Here is a 21,399-nt window from a genome sequence, read left to right as displayed (position 1 = left end):
AGAGAGTGATGTTGTACAGCAGACCACATCGGTAAAGGACCTTTGGTTTGCAGAAGTCCAATATAAAGCATACTTAACGAATTGTCACTGACTTGGAGCTCAGCATCATCTGCATACAGCAGCTTGACTACTGAGGTTGGGGGTGACTTTGATTCACTGAGTGGAGGCACCATAGGATGAACAGTTTCCCATTAGTCCTCTAGCCTAACTCCCTTCTAGCAGAAGCTTATTGGAGGCAAGGTACACATCCAATCACTTGTTGACATGCAGTTTACGCACATCTAGCACAGAGCTTTTCAGTAACTTCCAGCTACAAAACTATGCAGCTCAGATAACCAGAAGCTACGATCAGCTTTGAATCTGAGTCAGTGGAGCCCCTAGTCTTCTTTAGTGAGACCCTGAAGGCCTCTCTATATGACCAGTCTATGTCAATGCTGGTGAGTCTGTGACACAACCTAGTGCACAGGCAGACATCTCACCATTGAGAACCCTTGTCCCACTAGTCAGAGGGAAGCAGGATTCCTAAACAAGTGCACCTTCTTTTGATGGGTAGGGGTAGAGTGAAGAGAACAAATGCGTTTATAGGAAGAAAGATGCATGGAAGGACAGTTGGAAGGAGAAGAGGCAAAAGAGGGCAATGGAAAGTAAAGGCCGAGCAGCAGGTAGAAACAGCAATAAGCTGAGGTAGACACAGTGAGAGGTTCACATGCCCTGGTGTTGCAAGAGATGACATTAGAGGGAGAGAAAAGATACAAAGCCATTTGATGAGGTAGGGAAGGAAAGGCAGAAACAGAATTCAGTGGCAGGAGGAGCTGAAGGAAGAAGATTTCCGATGTTCTGGATTGCACAACCTTTTTGGTCAACAGACAAATTATTGCAAATTTCAGTAACTGGGTTGGAATCATAAAACTTTACAACACAGGAGGCAATCCAACCCATTATGTCCACGGCAGCCCTTTGGAAGAGCTACTTAAATCATCTTCAAGTATGTGACCAATTGCATATTAAAAGCCGGACCTGCTTTCAGTACAGGTGGTGCACTCCACATCTTCCTTTTTGTGAGGAGAAAAGGATTCCCTCATTGTTCTGTCAAACATCTCTAGGCTCTGGTTACTGATCCACTTGAAAGGAAACCAGGATGGATAATTGCTGTTGCAAAGCTCAGCTATCTCTCCATTATAGAAAACAAACTATTGAGACTTGAAGGATCTAGGTTCCCTTACAAAAATTATTGGCAGGTTATTCTAACAATATTTTGAAAAGCTTCTCGAGCAATGGTTGTGCACCATCCATACATTATGCACATATTTATCATGTGCAACATGTTATCACTATAAAACCATACTAAGATAGATTAAAATATTCTACATAATAAAATAGCAGCAAAAGATTTATTGGGACAGAAATGAGTTACAGTTTGGCCCAGTAAACTGGAAACAATACTGGAACAAAGCAAAGAGTAGGACTTAGGCAAGGATCTCAGTGATTAAAAACTGACCTCTCCTTTAATCAATAATGTAGTTTCTGGCAAAATGCCCCATTGTACAAGTCCCATTGGTGCTATTTTAGTAAGAGTTGGCCCAATTATCTTCTCTTTTAAATGTAATCAAATATATTTAAGTATTCTTCAATACAAGAACATTGGATGGTCAAAGCTGAGGGAGACACCAAGTACAGGTTTTTCAGCTAGTGATTTTTCTCCCCAGCCTATCACATTCACCAAGTTACTACCAAAACCATATTGAAGAATTTCACACGATTGTTTTGATTCAAGTATGCACAGTAATAATTTTTTTTGTCAAAATCCACACAGCACTGCCAAACATTTTTGGACTGATTTGAAGAAAGTCTGTTGTAAATGTTTTGTTAAATTGCCAGCAAAGTCAGTTACAAGACAGATGAAAATTATTTACAGTAATTATTCACGTTCATTCCTTTAGTCACGGTGCACAATACGTGAAAATACTCCAGTGGGTTCTCTGCCATCGCCCAACGCATCAAGGAAGCCTTCTTCCCTCCTTTGCTTCGCTAGTGCTGCCAGGGATTTGAACGTCTTTGGTTCATATATGGCCAAATCTGCAAGAACCTTCCTATTTAGTTCCACTTGACTCTATCAAAATATAAAATAAAAGCTTTAATTATTAAAGCATCTCATACAATTTTTCAGAACTTTTTTCTGCTATTAAGTGTCAAGTGCAAAAAAAAAGCCAGTTAAACAACACATAATCAGAGTGGAATGCACCACTGTGTCAAGCTTTGTCAAAATCCAAAGTTCCTTGGAGTGACCCAGCTGCAGATTTCTCAGGACTTCTCTTCCACTTCAACATCTAATACATGGAATCAGTTTGCTGTGCTATGGGCCTTGACATCGTGGGCAAACAAATAAGATTTATATTCATCTACAACCCAATCTTCCAGCCAAGCCATACAACTTTCACCATTCTCAGGAGGCTGTTAGTCCATCCTTTCTGTATGCTTCGCTATAACTAACCTAAAGTGTGAAAAATGTAACTTAATTTGTTCGCTTTTGGAACAATAATTAAATCACAAATATTCCAGGTTTTAAAAATATGCACGTCCATGACATCTGGTGTGAAATTGACTTTCCTTCTTACAGAAATACAGAAAAATAAATGATAGTTTCCTATTTTTTTTCCATTTACTAATCTCTGTAGATCTTATATGACAGGAAAATGAGCTACTAGGAATTGACACAGCATTTACATCCTGAAGCACAAAGCAAGTCAATTACTTTATTCCCGTTAGTGGTTATAATTGTTTAGACATCAGTTTGTTTACAACAATATTCCAAAGCAGCAAATTTGATAAATCGCCAATGTGTTTTAGTTGGTTTGATTGCTGGAAAGAACACTAGGGTAATTCCTGTGTCCTCTGAATTGTATCCATCAGCACAGTCTGCTTAATATTTCATGCAGAAGACACCATGCTCTGGCGTGCTCTCAAAGCAACAGTTTAGAGCGCATTAAGGTTCTCAGAAGAGCTCGAGTCCACTGGGTTCTCATTATGGGGTAACTGCTGTGAACCCAGCCAAAACTAATTCACCGATCATGAGAACCCCTCATAATGCAGTGTAAACTAAACAGCTTGCTCTTTAGAATTTGACCAAGGCCATCAATCCACTAAATATTTATATCCTGCATGCTCACCTTAATCAAATTACAAATCAGTATTGGATACTTCAGCCCATGCTCCCGGGAGGCTGCTGCTATCCTGCTTATCCAAAGCTGAAACAAAACAAAACAATTCATTACATTTTTCATTCAACCATGACTTTTATTATAAGAACCAGGTGTTTGTGGCAGGTGAACCTTTAAGGAAGCAGAACTACTGAATGACCTCTTTCATTGTACTACTTAAGAATTAAGTGAGTTTAGGTTTTTTCTAATAGAATGTTCATGCAGTTTGGTCCTTCATGTCAGCAAACACCAAAGAACATTAGAGTGGGACACTTTAAGGTTGACGGGATACACATTTTGGAAAGATGTAGAGCAGGATACATATACACCACAGAATTAAGGAACATCATTAATGGTCGAGTCATTCTAGGACTGTATCCGGGAAGTGGCCACTGAAATGTCTATTTCACTACCTCAGCCAATTGGTAGCTGAGGACACAAAGTCAACAGTATGGTTGAAACTGAATGACCAGGAACACCAAATGCACATTGAAATTATTGCCCTACAATTTTCTAATCAACTTTTGCACTGCTTATTTAATACACTTTAGTAATGCAACCTAACCTTGTCTAAGGTACCAGATGCAACATGAACCACATCCCCATTTAGGCACAGCTCCATATGGTATCAAGTTTTAATCAGGGCCACAAAATATAGATGTAGGAAACCATATGACCCATTTAGTTCATTCTGCACAAGAGTCTTACATTTCACCATGTAACTTTCAACTCCTTTGATTAACCCATCTAAAAATTAACATCGTATACCCAAAGGCAATTTTAAAACAAAAATCAAGATTCCCCCCCCCACCAAATTTAAATGTTGTTTCCCAAAATCATGACAATAATAAGCTGGCTTGGGCACAAGATTGCAGTGCCCCAATACCTGAATAAGAAACAAGTAGTAAATCAATCAACCACTCATACCTGTTCCATGATTCAATAAGATTATAACTGATCTTTTAACTCAGCATCACTTTCCTATCCTAACTTGGTCACCCTTGTGTCTATGGATATTGATTTCTGTATAGAAATATACAGAATGTCTGAGCCTTGGTTAGAGAATTCCAAAGATTTTCTACCCTTGAGGTGAAGAAATTTCTTCTCATCTCTGCCATGAATGGCTAACTCCTTATTTGAGATTGTAATCCCTGTTCCTAAACACCCCAGCTAGGGGAAATATCAACTCCACATCTACCCTTTCAAGCCCCATAAGGGTTTTACACATTTCAGTAAGATTACCTCTCATGCTTTTAAACTTAAAATATAGGCTCAGCCTGTTTACTCTCTCTTCATAAAACAAACCTGTCATCCCAGAAATCCAAACCTTGCCACACTCCACTTTGCAAATATATCCTTCCTCAACTTGGAATACCAGACCTGTTCATAACATACACACTGTCAGGTCAACACCAGTACACCTACTAGCATCCCTAAAATATTAACCACTGCTCAGAAACATCAAAAAGCAAGGATATCCATTGTACCCTGATGTATATGACAATAAACTAAATCTAATTTAATAGCTCATTGAAATGCTGGATAATCTGTTAAATATCACTCTCATCTCCAGAGTTCTAGTGCCACATGATGTCACTGATGTCCCATTCTGTAACATTTCACAAGCACTGGCTCTCCCATGCCACATTAACAACCATCCCTTCAAACACACCCCGTTATCACTCAATATCCTATCCATTTCACGCTTCTCGATAATTGGACATTACAGCTGCATATTTTGCCTGGTCACTGCCAGATGTTTGCCTCACCCCTCCCACCCAATAACTTTTGCCGACTATCCCCGCCAGTCGGGTTCTTTACCATCCTCATGTTCCGCTTCTTCAGCTTCCTGGCTTTGGTGGAGTAGAGGAAGGCTCTCCGCACGGCCCGCAATGCCAGACTGTAGCATCGGTTCTTTCGCCCACGGAAATGCTGCAAAAACAAAGAAGAAGTAAATGAGAATAGACCTTGGGTCAGGGCCTTAGACCCCTGGGTCTAAGGTGAAAGATTTAAAAGGGACTTGAGGGGCTACATCTTCACACAGAGAGTGGTGAGCATATGGAATGAGCTGCCAGAGAACGTAGTTTGAGGCAAGTACATTAACAACATTCAAAAGGCACTTGGATAAGTACATGGATAGGAGGGGTTTAGAGCGATATGGGCCAAATGGAACTAGCTTGGTGGGCAGGATGGTCAGCATGGATCTGTTGGGCCGAAGGGCCTGTTTCCGTGCTGTATTACTGTATAACCATGACTCTGCGACCTGCAGACGGTGGCCGGGTCAGAGGATCAAACAGCAATAGAAACAGGCCATTCGGCCCGGCATGTTCATACTGACCACGGGGATCCCATTGCGAGCAGCAGCTGGGGCTCTCTCGCTTCCTGTTAAACCCGCACTCGTCCCGGCCGGTGAAGCTCAGGCCCGGCCCGGGTGCCGGGAGGCTGCAGCCCAGCCTGCCCCGCCGCGCCTCAGCTCCCGACCCTCCGCCCTCACCCGCGCCTGCTGCAGGACTTCCTGGACCCGCCAGTAGCGATCGGGCCCGCGGCTCCGGATCCAACGCGAGAGAGTGAGGAAAACCATCAGCGGAGGGAGGGAGGGAGAGCAGCGGCAGCGCCAGTCCCTGCCGCCCGGCTCAGCTTCACCCTCCCTGGACTCGGACCCAAGGTGACGGCGCCCCTCAGACCGGGGATGTCCCAGGCCCGGATACGGCAGCCCGGGGGGGGGGGGGGGGGGGGGGGGGGGGGGGGGAGGGGTCCGTGCCCTGTCATTGGTCACTCCCCTCCCGCGCATGCGTACATTCTCCGCAGGTGGGCGGGGCCTGGACTGTATCAGATGGTGATTTTGCTACTGTGGAGGCGGGAGGACACGTGGGGCTCATTGCTCAACATTGGAGGACGCTTCATGTTCAGGGAGATGGGATGGGGGTTCTTGTCCAAATTATAGAACAGAGCACAGTAGAGCACAATACAGGCCTCTCAGCCCACAATGTTGTGCCGACCCTCAAACCCCGCCTAAGACTATCTTCCTACCACATATCCCTTTATTTTAAATTCCTCCATATGCCCATCTAGTGATCTCCTGAATTTGACCAATGTACCTGCCTCCACCACCACCCCACGCAAGCGCACTCCATGCCCCAACCACTCCCCGGGCAAAAAACCTTCCTCCGATATCTCCCCTGAACTTCCCACCCATTACCTTAAAGCCATGCCCTCTTGTATTGAGCATTGGTGCCCTGGGAAACAGGCGTTGGCTGTCCACTCTTATCTACTCCTCTTGAAGTTCCTCAGTCAATGTTTCATGCCGAGCCCCTTCATCAGGACTGGAGAGGGCAGAAGCCAGAATAAGAAGGAGGGGGGATGGGGGAGGAGCTGAGTTTTGGAAATTTATTGAGCAAATTCCCTGCAAATTATTTAAAACTGTTGACTTTTTTTATTATGGCATCTTTCTAAACAATACCTTTTCAAATACCAGGGTGAGGTCTGTGTTATGGAACCTAATCATTGCTGATTTTTGCAGCAGTTCTGAAGGTTTATCCATATTCAGCCAAGGATTAGTTGGGGAAGGCTTTTAAAATGAAACAAAGTATGTGAACTGATGACAGCCACGAGGACTGCACTCCAGTGGGTGAAAGTGTGCGCCAGTAAGATGTAATAAAAGTAGTGGTTAACACGGTAAAACACAATAAAAAAGGGTCGTCTCCTTTCAAAAGTAGGTGGTAATGTCTGATTACCTCAAAAGAGAAAATGTTGGAAATACTTAAGTCAGGTTTCATGAGTTGCTGGGTATATTCAGCACTTCAGACTGGAGAGTCAGTATTTGGTTTTGTATTTCCCATTCTTTCCACGTACTCACACAATTAGCCTGGTACATTAAAACTGAGGTCAGATAAGCATTCCGTTTGGAAAATCCACATTTACTGAACTTTCTACACCATCTAAAGTTAATTGAAACTTTGCTTTCCTGTATTATTGTTTTCCTATCAACTCTAAATAAGTGGCAAAGCCTAAATAATTAGCAGAGTTGAAATCAAAGAGTTGTTTTAACTTTTTATTCAGCATGCGGAATGGTAAGAACTTGGTGTTTAATTCACTGGAGGATTTCTGGTTGTAAATCCTAAAACAGAATATGAATAAAAATAACTGCATATTTAGAAAAAAAGAAAATGCTGAGAATACTCAGCAGGTCAGGTGACATCTGTGGAGAACATACCAAATGCATCCAGTAAACATTAGAACAGCTAATATTTCAGGCTGGTGACCTTGCACGGGAACAATTAAATATTTCAATTTTGCTTCCAAATTAATAAAGTAACTTGCCACAATAAGTTTTTCCATCAAAATCACATATGTTAAACTCTATGTTATGCTAGCCTTCCTGATTACAATATGCCATGTATTTATTCTCATTTTATCCTAATCCTACACATTTGGGGTGTGTTAGATTTATATGTACTGCTATATTTTGTTCAAAAGTGAGCTCAATGGGATTTCTGGTGATATGCCTTTTATTTTCTTCTTACAATTTATACAAGTAACTTCTGAACATGAACCAGCCGGCAAAATCCTAATCACCACAGGTTAGCAACACTACGATCACTTTGATCTCTGCACTAAAATGGACTTTCTTTTTCTTTTTGTTCTAGTGTTCTTTCTTGTAAAAAATTGTGTATAATTTATGTTTTTCTTGTGAATGCTGCTTATATGATGCTACGTGCCTGTGATGCTGCTGCAAGTAAGTTTTTCATTGCACCTGTGCAGACATGTACTTGCACATATGACAATAAACTCGACTTTGACTTTGATTTGTCATTGAAAGCTGGGTGAGGATGGACGATTACCTAATTAGCTTTGAAAATACCATTAGCATTTTACAGAGGTTCACGGCGAGACACAGCATGGAAACAGGCCCTTCGGCCCACTGACTCTGTGCCAACCATCAAACACCCATTTTTAATAGGCTGCTTACCCAGTGTTTCCAATGGGTTGTTATGTAAAAACAAAATGGGTGTCATAATCCCAACATAAATGTTCAAAAAGAAATTGAGCCTGAAAGTACCTGTTGGAGTAACACAACATTGGAGCTTACTTGGTGAATGACGATGAGTGCAGTAAGGTGGCATTGTTTGCTTCTCCAAGGGTTCCTAATGCTACATAACTAGTTGGGGGTGGCTCCGTGCTCTGTATTGTTAGTATACAGTAGAACCAAGTGAAATGTAAATTGAGAACATAAACAGGAGTAAACCAAAAAGACCTTGCAATTCAATAAGATGGACATTCCACAAAGCTCTGCCAGGAAATCATGTGAAGATTTACTTTCATCCAATGGCAGACAAATGAGAAGCTCTTTCATTGTTGACTGTGCACAACATTTGCGTTGCAGTATAACAAATTTAAAGTTGTAAGCCTTGCCACACTAAGCAGCTTAAAAGAGTTTCACATGTCAAAGCACTGTAAAATGACCTATCGTTGTGCTGCATGATTGCTTAGCAACATCCATGCTGCAGCTTCAACAAAATCTTTCAACTGACCATGAGTGCCTTGAATTTACAACATCAAAAGCACTTTGTTGATTGCAAGATGAGTACCCACTGAAAGAAACAGATCTGAATTAGACAAAATGTATTCCTCAGCAGCCAATTTGCAAGTCCCAAGGTCCTGCAGAGAAGATGAAACCGTAAGTTTCCTTTTAGCTATGATGTTACTTTAACCTGAAAAAGTTCTGTCATCAGACGATCGCAGAAGCATCCCTCTAATGCCACCAGTGAGACAGAGCAAAGCGGCACCATATAATGAACTGTAAGCACACATCAGCACAGCCCCAAAAATCTTAAAGGCTGCTGCTCATGAGTTTTTGGTAGTAGCACCATGTATTAGACTAAGAAGGAAAAATGGTAGGAGTAAATGAAATGCAGGAACTTGCAGGGTGTCGTCAAGGAAATTATAAAATACAACAGTGCAATGTTGCCAGGTAAGCAGAAAGCGGTGCGATTTAATGGGGTGATCATTGAGATATGTTAGATTATACCACAGAAAGAGACTACTTTAGCCATCAAGACTGTGCCAGATCTCATTTTATTCAATTCAAAAATAATGCCATGGCCTTGGTCTCTTCAGCTGAGTTTCCCAACTGTTCCCTTTGTCACAACGGTGCCAATTACATTGAAGTAGGATTTTGGACCACACCCTTCAAATCTTCCCCTTTTCTTCCCTCCCTCTTACAGCATTCCAATGGGACAGTTCACTCCCTGGTTCGCTCTTACATTTCCATCAACCACTCCCTTCTCTTGGCATCTTCCCATGCACTCACAGCTGCCCTTTTACCTCCTCCCTTCCTGGGCTCTAAACAGTCCCTCCAGGTGAAGCAGCAATTCATATGGACCTATTTCAATTTAGTGTATTGCATCCAGTGCTCATGATGTGGTCTCCACTGCATTGGAGAAGCCAAATGCAGATCAGGTGACCACTTTGCAAAACACATCCATTACTTAGTACACAAGGTAACCCTGAGCTTCCAGTCCCCTGCACTTTAATTCTCCATGTCACTGCCACTCTGACTTCTCCACATTTGGTCTCCTACACTGTTCCAACAATGACCTATGTTAGCTTGAGGAACATCTGTCTGGGCATGTGATAACATGGAGACTCATTACTGAATAAGACAATTAAACAGCCTTTTTCCCTTTGGTCAGAATTGGCCAATTTTATTGTAAAGTTATCCACCTGTGGTACTAACTTGCCTTTTTTCTGTCCATGGGGTGCTGCCTAGTCTCCTGGGGATTTCCAGCATTCTCTTTTAAGTTTTCCAGCAACTGCTCATAGTTGCAATATGTTCTTTTGTTTCTTTTCTCTCTCTGACTGCACTCGTTCATTTATTAACTAGATGGCACCCAGAACAATAAAGTTACCTGGACAACCTTGGTCTCCACCCCATCACAGACCTTCCCTCTGTTCTCTCCATGCTCCCATACCTTTGCAATTTAAAGCACACTAGTTTTCTCACTCTTTATGTTCTGATGAGAAGTCATTACCAGAAACTCTGTTTCTTTCTCCACAGATGCTACCTGACCTGTTACGTATTTCAGCCATTTTCTGTTTTGTTTCAGACTCCATATCTGTTGTTGGAATATTTAGTGTGAGGTAGGTTGTGGAGCAGCATAAATATGATGCAGTACAAGGGATAATGCTGTACATTTTATGGTGTCATATAAAGTACATTTATGTGCAAGAGTTGTCATTCTACAATGTATATTGTACAATACATAGCATTGTTAAAAGTACAGTGGCCTATAATTTATGGTGTTGTAAAGGGTACATGATCATTTTAAGTTTATAGACAACAACTAGAGCTAATTATGTTTCTCAGGAAGGTTACTTTCAAATAAACAACAGCCATCATGACGGGCTCGTGCTGAAGCAATGTCGAGGGGTGTTTCGTACCACAGGTTTGTGGCATATATATTAGCACCTTTGCTCAGTAGTAATTGGATGGTCTGCTCATGGCCCCTTTCCGTGGCGAGGTGAAGTGGAGTATTCATAAGCCACCCTCTCGCCTCTATGTCAGCTCCATGGTCTATCAAATACTCTGCAACTTCTGTATCGCCCCTCTCTGCTGCCCGATGAAGTGCAGTCATATTCAGGCTGTCTCTGACGTCCACGCTGGCCCCTTGTTGCGTTAGAAGTTCCATTATTCTTAAGTGACCTATTGCTGCTGCAGCTTGAAGAGCAGAAGCTCTGTTACTGTCCACAGCCCCATGTGCAAGCAAATCTATCACCACCTGTAGCAAAGGAAGAAAACCATGAACTTTACAAAGTATCTCTGCTGCTATTTATTGAGAATCATTATACTTTGAGCTTTTCCTTTACACCAGCCAAGCACTTACCACTAGCAGACACAAGACACTGCAGATGCTGGAATCTGGAGCAAAAAACAAACTGCTGGAGGAACTCAGCAGGTCAGCCAGCACCTGTGGAAGGAAATGGACAGTCAACATTTCATCCCAAAACATCAACTGTCCATTTCCCTCCACAGATGCTGCCTAACCTGCTGAGTTCCTCCAGCAGTTTGTTTGTAGTTACCGTTGGCAGTTCTCTAAATACCTGTTAGTTGCATAATGTGAATGGGTTAACATACCAGATAATTAACCCTTTGCCTGAGTGAATGCACAACAGAGATGTATTGGAAATCCACTGTTTACTACCTGTAGGATTTCCTTCAAGTTGTCCACCATCCTGACTTTGAAATATATCACCGTTCATCAGCATTCCATCTAAATCGTAGAACTCTACCCAATAGTGTGCAGTGCTTCAAGAAGGTGACACATCACCACTTTCTTGAGGACATTGAGGGTTAGGCAATAAATATTGGCTTCCCATTGATGCCTAGATCCAAAGAAAACAAACAAATAAAAAGTGATTTGAAATTTTGTATGATTGGCTAAAAACATTTTTGTTTAAGGAAGCCAACTTCCTACAATAGAGGAAGCATTGTGTGTTCTTAATTTTGAATTCCTGTGTGAGAAAATGCACCGTTAATTAATTGATTGAACCCATTTCCATGAAATGTTCAGCTTCCTCTGAAACCAAACAGCTTCTCATTCGAATTAAGCATCATTTCTTCTAATGCTAACTTAATCCACCTTTGGAGAGATTTGAGATACACACATCCAAATGACAGGAGTATCTTGTTCAGATCTCAGCTGGAGGGTATTGTTGTATCTTTGGGATGCGTTCTCACAAGGTTTGTATGTGGACATTTCCACAGAGGCCTGATGTATAGACAGTGGGAGAATTATGCCACTGAAATGTTAACGGCATCAAAACCTGAAGGGAAACACTTGCCCATTTCCAACTTTGAAGTGACTTAAGAGGGGTAATTTTGACTTTGCACATTCTAGCTTATTACTAGTGCACAGATTGTTGGTGAGCTTGGCTTTGGAGTATCAGTCAGGCTTATCTCTATGCTTGATGTCTCAGAAATTGTTTAAAAAGAGGAGAGGATCAGGTATAGTCTGTGTCTTTCAATGTATCATGCCTTTCATCGTTATTTATTGCTTAGACATACCTCTTCTTGGCCATTAGCAGCAGCAATTGATAACGCAGTCCTTCCAACAGCATCTTCAGCATTGATGCAGATTCCATTTTCCAACAGTAGTTTAATTACTTTTCTGTTTCCAACCTCCACAGCTAAATGCAAGGGTGTCATGTTGCCCCATGTTGTACAGTGCATCGAAATTCCTTTAGAAAGGAAAAATTCTATTATATGTAACTGGTCACCCACAACTGCCCAGTGCAGTGGGGTCCAGCAATGTGTATCAGATGCATCTGTGCTTGCACCGTAGCTCAGCAGCTGCTGCACAGTCAGTATGTGCCCCCCTGCGGCTGCACAGTGCAATGCTGTCAATCCGCATCTGGTAGACGCACTAGTCGAAGCCCCACGTTGCAGTAGGAGCACGGCAATCTGGGTGTGTCCATTCCATGCGGCTCGATGTAGAGGAGTCCATCCATGCTTGTCTGTGGCATCGATCTGTGCCCCACGGTGAACGAGAAGTTTAACCAGTGCTTGACAGCCATTAAATGCTGCATAATGTAGTGGTGTGCAGCCATACTCATCCCTGCATATAACAGGATAACAGTGTAACAGCCAAGTGCCTGACCGTGCCCACACACTATTCAATCATCCAGTTAAAATGAAGACCGAGACTTCAGGGATATATATACAGTGAATTCTGGATGGTATAGACTGGTTCCTATGCTACTTGATAATGTCAGGATGAATAAAGTGAGACATTTGGATTGAGGACCAGGAGGACAGAATCTCTGCAAGGATTGGACCCAATATATTTAATGTTCATGAGAGTTTCTCCTCTCCGTTACCTAATGATGCCCTAATCCAAATCATTATTAAGGACTAGGATTCGCAATAGATCCTTGGGAGACTCCACTTATAACTAGATCCATGTGGAACTCCTCCCATTAATGACAATCCCACTGAACTCCCATCCAGCATAAGATCAAACTGTTAGTCCAACACACTGAAACCTTGCCCATAAGTTAATGTCAGAGTATATAACGCTAATAAAAGTGCCATCACCCACTCACCCAGTTAGTGATCTGGGAGTTTCACTTAGGATTATGCTGGGATTCTCCAGTAATTGATAACCTCCTATGCAGGCAATTGAAGCCATTGCTCACAAATCTTTTGCTACAACCAATGTCAAACTGGACATTGTGAAAACATACATTCATTTAAAATTTCCATCCTGCTCAATCTGAATCTCACTTTATTCACCCCTGACTAGTTGGTCTGGTAAATCCACTCTCCCATTAGCACCAGAAGCAACCTATCACATCCAGAATTCAATTATCTCTATCTGTATGTAGTGTATATATAATTATATATATAATTATATATATATATATATATATAGATATATAGATATATATATATATTTCCTATTTGACTAACAAATTGCAGTTTAATCTGATTAGCATGGTTTGTGTGAGGGCTGTTAAAAGCAAAATATTGGCTCTATCAATTTCCAAAGTTACTTTTAGTAACACAAGCTAGTGACACCAGTGGGATGTACCTGTTCAGGATATCCAAGGACACAGGCATTAGGGCTAAACTGATGAGTAAGCACACAGCATACTCTCTACAGCCCATCTCCCACACCGACAATTCAATTGCCTCACTAACTAATAATTCCAGGCTGGGAATAAATTGCTCACAGTGCATCATGTTACACACTTCCAATAAGTGCTGGGACCACAGAAGCAGAATCTTTTCCCCTAAACTGAGCAATTTTATCCCCTGCACCCACACCCATTTCTGCCCAAACTCACTCATGCCAATTTATTATAACCGAGAGTTGTTTCTCATCCCACTTATATGATCCTGAATAGAACTCAGAGCTTAGTCCATTGGGTCATTGCATCACATAACACCTTTCATCCTTTATTGGGTATTGCAAGCTTTTTTAGCGTGCGTGATGCATCTACGTGAACAGAGCCAAAGTGCAAAGGCTTTATTTTAAAGACAAAGTAATTCACAAATTCCTCACACTGTAAAGGAGATGGAAGAGAAGGTACAGGCTGGCTCCGTAGGTAGATGGTTGTGAGGAAGAGGAGCCACCAGGGAGATCGCCAAGAATGGAAAGGATTTGAAGGAGGACTGTTGTTACTTGCCCTGATGTTCCTTATGCACAGAAAGCAAACTCCTCCATTCATAATCCTACTTCACTGACTCTTATGCTAATCTGTTTCCTGTGGCTGCCGTAGTTGAATGCAGTTTTTGCCAATAGCAGCACCTTACCTGGAATCTACGAGAGCGCCATGCTGTAAGTGTGTTTTTACTAGATGGGCGTTACCGCCACAAGCTGCCTGATGAAGGTCAGACCATCTGCCCAGCTGGACTCCATCTCCTGCTCTCTGCTGCACCTCGTTGGGCTCTTCACTGATATCCACCAGTCTCCACAACAGTTCTGTTGTCATCCTGGATAGCTCTTCATGTCTTCTTAAAAAAACAAAACTGATAAAACTGACATTTGGAGAGTTTTGTGGGGTATTTTTACATAAATAAAAGACTGCACAAAACCACTTCTAGAACTATAAAAGAAGGAGATCTTGGGGCAAGCAGAGTCTGAAATTGGGCAGGCATTTCATTTTGCAAATCCATGTTGTTTTTGCACCTTTTAAAATCTTTAGACAGTTTTGGTACAGGTGCAGAGTACAACACTTGTGTACAAAAAGGATGCTGCGCAAGGGTATGTGATATCTGGCAATCATGAAAGTTCTTTGTCAACTTATAAATAACCAGTCTTTAAGAAAATAGCAAAAATAAAAAAAAATGCAGATGCTGGAAACCTAACATTTTTTTAAAAAATTGCCATTCTTTTAAAGTTTCTCAAAGCTTTGACTAAGCAGTCAGCTTTCCGGTGCAATGCCTGTGGGCTCCACTGTCAGTAAAGCATCAAGTGGCTTAGAAAACTGACATTACCCTGCTACGTGACTTGCAAAAAGCGGGAGAGTTTGCAGGTTTCCAGTATCTGCACCTCTTGGCTATTGGATATTGCAGGGAATTTTTGAGGCCACAAACCCTTTGTTTCAAGAGACGGGTTTGACTCAGTTCTAATTTACAATGTCCTGGGTTCAAATCCCATTCTGTGAGCATAAAAATCTAATCTAATGCTCCTGTACAGCGCGAGGAAGTGCTCCCTCTGTTGGAGATAATGCAAAACTGACTCCCCATCTGGTCTCAGGGTGATTCTTAAAGATCCCATGGCCTCTTTGGGAAGAAGTACAGAGAAGTAATCTCCTGTGGGCTGACCAATATTGATGCCTCATTCAAATAGACTGTCCAGTCATCATTGCACTGCTGTTTGCGGGAACTTGCTCTGCGCAAATTGCTGTTTTAATTCCTATGTAACTGTCCTTGTATTCCAAAGACAAAGTCAAAGTCGAGTTTATTGACACATGCACACGTACATGTATGCACAGGTGCAACGAAAAACATACTTGTAGTTTTGTGCCTACTTGTAGCAACATCACAGGCACATAGCATCAGAAAAGCAGCATTCACAAGAAAAACATAAACTAACATAAATTATACACAATTTTTACAAGAAAGAACACAATTAGAACAAAAAACAAAGTCTATTGTAGTGCAAAGAGATCAAAGTGGTCATAGTGTTGCTATACTGAAGTAGTGATTAGTGTTGTGCAGATTGGTTCAAGAACTGAACGGTTGAAAGGAAGTAGCTGTTCTTGAACGTGGTGGTGTGGGACTTCTATCCAAGAGTACTTTATTGGTGATAGAGTACTTTGTAATGCCGTGGTGCTATATAAATGAAGGTTTCTTTAATGGATGAGTAGATTGGAAGGTTAGCAACCACAAGACAGGAGCTCCCTACTTGTGAGTGTAGAGTGCTATGTTCTGAAGGCCAGAAGGTCCACACATTGATGCACCTTTTGTATGTTGAACTGGAGGAAAAATCAGCAGGGTATCTGAAAGAGAAGAGGCTCACTCCTTGATGAGGTTTTGACTCTTTGATGAGGTTGAAACTCCTCAGAAAAATAACAGCCATCAAATCCACCCGGATTTCACAGTTTGCTTTTGTCTCACATTGTCACTGACCATGTTATTTGTGTCATCCAGTCCTGAATATTGGACTGAAATAAAATGCTCTGAATATTCTTTTCATAAAAATATACAAGGAATATGGTGAAGTATGCACGTGTCACTTACGGCTAGTCGCTCATTGGTTCCAGTTTGGTGAGAGTGAAGTGAATCTGTTGGTTGGGAAAACAAACGGCAAATGAGTTTCATCTGATAAATTAAGGAAACAAAGTAAATCTGAAAAATGTAAAACGTTTTAAAGTTTAAAACACCAATTCAGAACAAAATCATTGAACATTTAAAACGGAAGGTACCTGATGAAGGATATAACAATATCAACAACTTATTCCAGTTTCATTATGCTCAACTTATGCAATAAAGAACTGCCATCACTGGTGTGTGCACTGCAAGTGTGGGCGTATAAATAGTTCACTGTTTGAAGTGGTCTGATGCAGTCTCAGAAACATTACCTGAGATGCACAAAGGTGCTATTGTGTAGTTTCATAATCACGTAATCTCGACAAGTAGAAACTTGCTGAGGCTTTTTGTTAAATGTTATCCTTCAATTACTACACAAGTCTTTGATGGGATCATTATGAGTTTACTGGACTATATTAACCCTTTCAACATCCATTCATCTTTCAAATTGTGCAATGCTCCTCATCATACTGCAAAACTACTAATCGAGGAGCTCACAAAGTAGAACTGATAATTGTGTGATATAGAAATTTTAATTTATATTTAGTTGCTCACATAAAATGTTGCACATTGGGAATTGTTGAGTAATTCCGACTCCAATAGGTGTACTTGTTGTTGATAAAGTCATCCTTGTCACATTCTGTGGGTTCCCAGTGAGTGATGTTATAAGATGTCTCTGGGCTGGAGCCTGACTCCATGACCGAAGCTCGATGGGACCAGGTTGAGTCAGGCTTTGACTTGTGGCCTGTCTCAGTGCTTTATCCAGATCAGGATGACTTGCTTAATGTTACTGCATATGAATAATGTTTAAGATTGCTTTATTTATGGTGATGGTCAGGTCAGGTGTGGAAAAAATATATAATTATTCAGGTTTGGGTCAGGTTTTAATTTTATACATGAACAGTTGTTACTTTGAGTTACTTTCATGCCTGCAGTGTTGTCATCCTCCATCCTGGCAACACACATTGACGTCTGACCTCAATGCTTGATGCTTACATTGTCGTATACATGAGATGGTGCAATTCTCCCAGTTAAAGTTGGATTTACAGGATAAGATCAGATATCTTTATTAGTCACATGTACATTGAAACACACAGTGAAATGCATCTTTTGCGTAGAATATTCTGGGGGCAGCCCGCAAGTGTCGCCACGCTTCCGGCGCCAACACAGCATGCCCACAACTTCCTAACCTGTATGTCTGGAATGTGGGAGGAAACCGGAGCACCCGGAGGAAATCCACGCAGACACGGGGAGAACATACAAACTCCTTACAGACAGCGGCAGGAATTGAACCCGGGTCGCTGGCGCTGCAATAGCGTTACGCTAACCGCTACACTACCATAGTGGATGTGCAGATATAATTCAGTTCTCATTTTTTAACGAGAGCGATCTTCACCATTCTTTATTAGTTACAGGATGAGGGGAACAGGAGCAACAGGTCCAACATGGGAAGGAGCTTCGCCTGTCACCTTCCTGGGGACCCATGATGGAGGAGCACTGCTGGAACGTGACCTATGCTACGCATAATGTTTACAGGTCCAGACTGAAATGGGGTGAGGGGCAGTAGAGAAGGGGAGTAGTCATCCTGTAGCAGGTACATGAAGCGTGCTGAAGCCCAATACTATTGGTGGCGTTGCACTTAGGTGTACCTAAGCCAGGTCAAGTTGCAGGTGCGGACAGTGAATTCCTATAGAGAGTAGATTATTGATGTGGCAGGGTTAACTCTTTCATCTGATGTCCAGTGACCATGTATCTAGTTTTCAGCCAGCTCTGCGGTAGTGCAAGCTCAGCACTCCCTTCGACAAAACACCCCAGGCTGGCAAATGGTAAACTCTGAAACCCTGGACCAGAGAGTGCAGCAAAACACAGTTGAATAAGGAGACACGTCCAGTAATTTCCCAGTAATTCCACTGAAAGGGATGATCTGGAAGCTCCATTCAACACAGACCAACCAAAGTGTCGAGGAGCATGGGGGTTTGCTGCTTCCTGCATAACTGCCTAGCAACAGTGAGAGTTAATGTTGGGCAAAGGTGAAGAGGGCCTTCAGTGACGGAATGAGAAGTCAGTGTGTGAGAGAATGGAGCAATAATGGAGGTTTGCAGCATCCTGTCACCTCTCAACCTCCTTTGCTCCAGGGAAAACAGACACGGCCTCTCCCATCTCTTCTGATAACTCAATCCCACCAATCCAGGCGACATCCTTGTGAATCTTTTTTGCACCCTCTGTGGCTTAGTCACATCCTTCCTGTAGTGTGGTGACCAGAACTGCACACAATACTCCAAGTGCAGCCTCACCAACTTTTTATGCAACCAACATTTTATGCATGATGTCCCAACTCTTACATTCAATACTTTGGCCAATGAAGGCAAGCATGTGATACGCCGTCCTCACCTCCCTGCTCACCTGGGTTTCCATTCTCTGGGTTCTTCTCAAACATACTACTGACTGGATAGTGCAAACAAAAATCCTCTCCTCGTATTAAACCATCTTCAAATGCTCAACCAACTTGTACGGATTAATTTCCATCCTTTTCCTTTCGCTACGTTTGCCACATTGCGACTACCCCAAAATGCATTTTCTTAGTTTACCTACAAGTGTAATTTATTTTGTTCAGTCCCAATATCATTTTTACAAGATTATGTGATTTGAATTTTTTGTATTTTTTTTCCTTTTTTAAATTTCCCAGAAGTGTAATAATTAAAACAAATTAGGATCGGCAACCTAAGAAAAAATTAACTCGAAGGGCTAAGGTGATAAATTGTAAAGCTGTGAAAATTGCTGAGTATTCTGCCTCAATGGCTATCTGGCTCCTGAGACAGGGATCTCTCCCTGCCATGCTGAGAGGAAGAAAGGGGAGAGGAGCACATATGCCAGAATAGAGCTGTTGGGCCAAGTAGCCAGATCCTCATAGTCACATAACATGGACAGAAGCCCTTTGGCCCATCAAATCTGTGACAGCTGTTGAGTCTGTGACAGCCATCAAGTACTCATTTACTTTAATCGTACACTGTGCCCATTTTATTCTCCCTACATTCCCATCAACTCCTTCCAGATTTTACCACTCACTTACTAGTGACATCTTACAGTCACCAATTAACCTACCAGCACGTCTTTGGGATGTGGGTGGAAACTAGAGGAAACTTATGCAGTCACAGGGAGAATGAACAACTTAATAACAGTGTCCAGTTGGTGAACTTTGTGCAATTCTTTTACCTGTGGGACTGTCCTGGGAAACCCATTGTGCAGCCAGTTATATTGACTTATACTTTTCAGTTCATGCAGTATTAGCCAGAGAGAATGTGTCAGTGTAGGTCAGGATGGAACCCAGGTCACTGGAGTTGTGAGGTAGCAGCCCCACCAGCTGGGCTGCCCCACATTGTAAAGCGACACATTCTGCATAACATGGAAAGAGGGGTTAAATGTTCAGCAACAAAATAGTGCTGGTCGCAAGCCAGAAACTGCAGCCTTCCCACAGTGATTGATCCCCTCCCACCCCAGCAGGGTCTTTGCTTTTAATACTTAAGTTTGCAATATTTGGGCCATTGCCTGCTTTCACTAAAATAATATTTCTCACGACTGTTTAAGTTTAAATATCCTGTTTGTATTAAGATTTAAAAAGACAAATTAAATAGTCACCAGCTGTGACCTTGGCAAGAAGCAAGGCTGAGACTTTGAGCCCTGACTCTACTGTCATCGTTCTACCTAAGTACACTTTGAGGATGGTCACTCTGGTTCCTGATAGAATCAGAGACGATGGCAGTGCGTTCATTAAGGTAAGATGATCTGAGAGAGAAAGGCCATCTCATTATTCAGGATCTGCTCTTCACAAGTGACACTGCATTCATCTCGAATTCAGCGAAAGAATTGCGGATCATTCTGAGCAAGTTCTGTGGTAAACATATCAAGCTTAGCATGGCAGTCTGTATCAGGAAAACAGCTGTCATGTCACAGGGTATCAGCATGCTATCTACAAACCCATTTCAACACATTCAATGATTCAGAAACAGCTTCTTCCCCTCCACCCTCAAATTTCTGAACGGTCTGTGAACACTACCTCATTATCCCTTGGAGACACACGAGACTGCAGATGCTGGAACCTGGAGCAACAAACAATCTGCTGGAGGAACTCAGTGGGTTGAGCAGCACCTGTGGGAGGAAAGGGATGGTCGATGTTTCAGGCCGAAACTCTGCTTCATTTCTTTCCTCCCACAGATGTTGCATCACCCTCTGAGTTCCTCCAGCAGATTGTTTGTTGCTCCAGGTTCCTGCAGCAGCAGTCTCCTGTGTCTTTATTGTACGACTCCACTGCGAAGTCTCTTCTAGGTAGGCCCACTTCAAAGAAGTTTTCCTCGAGTTTCAACCTGAAACGTTGACCATTCCTTCCCTCCCACAGATGCTGCTCGACCTGCTGAGCTCCTCCAGCAGATTGTTGCTCGTTATTCCTTTTTTTGGCACTATTTCTTTCTTTCTATAATCTATAGTAAGTTTTATATCTTTGCACGGTACTGCTGCTGCAGAACAACACATTTCACGTCATGTAAGTCAGTGATAATAAATCTGATTCTGCTTCAATAACGAAGCTCCAGACAATGAGAATCGCTCTGCTATTCCGGTACAATTCCTTCCCGGACAGAGTCTTGAGGAAGAATGGTAGGATCAGCAAAGTCTGTGTCACCACTGCAGAATGTACTTGGTCCAGGTTAACAAGCTGTTAGCCTGAGGACTTGACTCCTCAGTACCATCCTTTACAGCTGTGAAGCTGGATCGCATAACCCAACCAGGAGTAGAATGAACCTCTTCCTCCTTTGTTATCTCACAAAAATCCTTGGGGTCGCTTGATATCAGATTAGCAAAAGGAAACCCAGCCTACAGTCTACAACAACTGCA

General features: G+C 42.2%; 2 protein-coding genes across 2 annotated transcripts; both read right to left on the bottom strand.

Moving 5' to 3' along the window:
• Positions 1-1,377: 1,377 nt before the first annotated feature.
• mrpl20 (mitochondrial ribosomal protein L20) lies at positions 1,378-5,922 on the bottom strand. Its single transcript, XM_052039436.1, has 4 exons — positions 5,692-5,922; positions 5,019-5,129; positions 3,168-3,245; positions 1,378-2,110 (listed from the first exon to the last, which is right to left on the bottom strand). The coding sequence occupies exons 1-4, from the start codon at positions 5,776-5,778 to the stop codon at positions 1,937-1,939; spliced, it is 450 nt and encodes a 149-aa protein (XP_051895396.1). The 5' UTR covers positions 5,779-5,922; the 3' UTR covers positions 1,378-1,936.
• Positions 5,923-10,507: 4,585 nt separating this feature from the next.
• On the bottom strand, positions 10,508-20,690 carry LOC127583492 (ankyrin repeat domain-containing protein 65-like). The gene is made up of 5 exons (XM_052039536.1): positions 20,567-20,690; positions 16,444-16,487; positions 14,512-14,709; positions 12,262-12,811; positions 10,508-10,975 (listed from the first exon to the last, which is right to left on the bottom strand). The coding sequence occupies exons 3-5, from the start codon at positions 14,688-14,690 to the stop codon at positions 10,547-10,549; spliced, it is 1,158 nt and encodes a 385-aa protein (XP_051895496.1). The 5' UTR covers positions 14,691-14,709; positions 16,444-16,487; positions 20,567-20,690; the 3' UTR covers positions 10,508-10,546.
• Positions 20,691-21,399: the final 709 nt, after the last annotated feature.

This window comes from Pristis pectinata, chromosome 26 (genome assembly GCF_009764475.1).
Source record: "Pristis pectinata isolate sPriPec2 chromosome 26, sPriPec2.1.pri, whole genome shotgun sequence".
NCBI classification, from domain to species: domain Eukaryota; kingdom Metazoa; phylum Chordata; class Chondrichthyes; order Rhinopristiformes; family Pristidae; genus Pristis; species Pristis pectinata.
This window is presented reverse-complemented; position numbering and strand designations above follow the sequence as displayed.

What these genes read in the sequence shown, in the direction of transcription:
- mrpl20 (XM_052039436.1), bottom strand. Translation starts at nt 5,778, where the DNA reads ATGGTTTTCCTCACTCTCTCGCGTTGGATCCGGAGCCGCGGGCCCGAT. An exon ending in AGAAGCGGAACATGAGGATG is followed by an intron (nt 3,246 to 5,018) that starts GTAAAGAACCCG and finishes GTTTTGTTTCAG; the next exon opens with CTTTGGATAAGCAGGATAGC. An exon ending in TGATTTGTAATTTGATTAAG is followed by an intron (nt 2,111 to 3,167) that starts GTGAGCATGCAG and finishes ATATTTTGATAG; the next exon opens with AGTCAAGTGGAACTAAATAG.
- LOC127583492 (XM_052039536.1), bottom strand. Translation starts at nt 14,690, where the DNA reads ATGACAACAGAACTGTTGTGGAGACTGGTGGATATCAGTGAAGAGCCC. An exon ending in GGCGCTCTCGTAGATTCCAG is followed by an intron (nt 12,812 to 14,511) that starts GTAAGGTGCTGC and finishes TGTTATATGCAG; the next exon opens with GGATGAGTATGGCTGCACAC. An exon ending in CTGCTAATGGCCAAGAAGAG is followed by an intron (nt 10,976 to 12,261) that starts GTATGTCTAAGC and finishes CCTTTGCTACAG; the next exon opens with GTGGTGATAGATTTGCTTGC.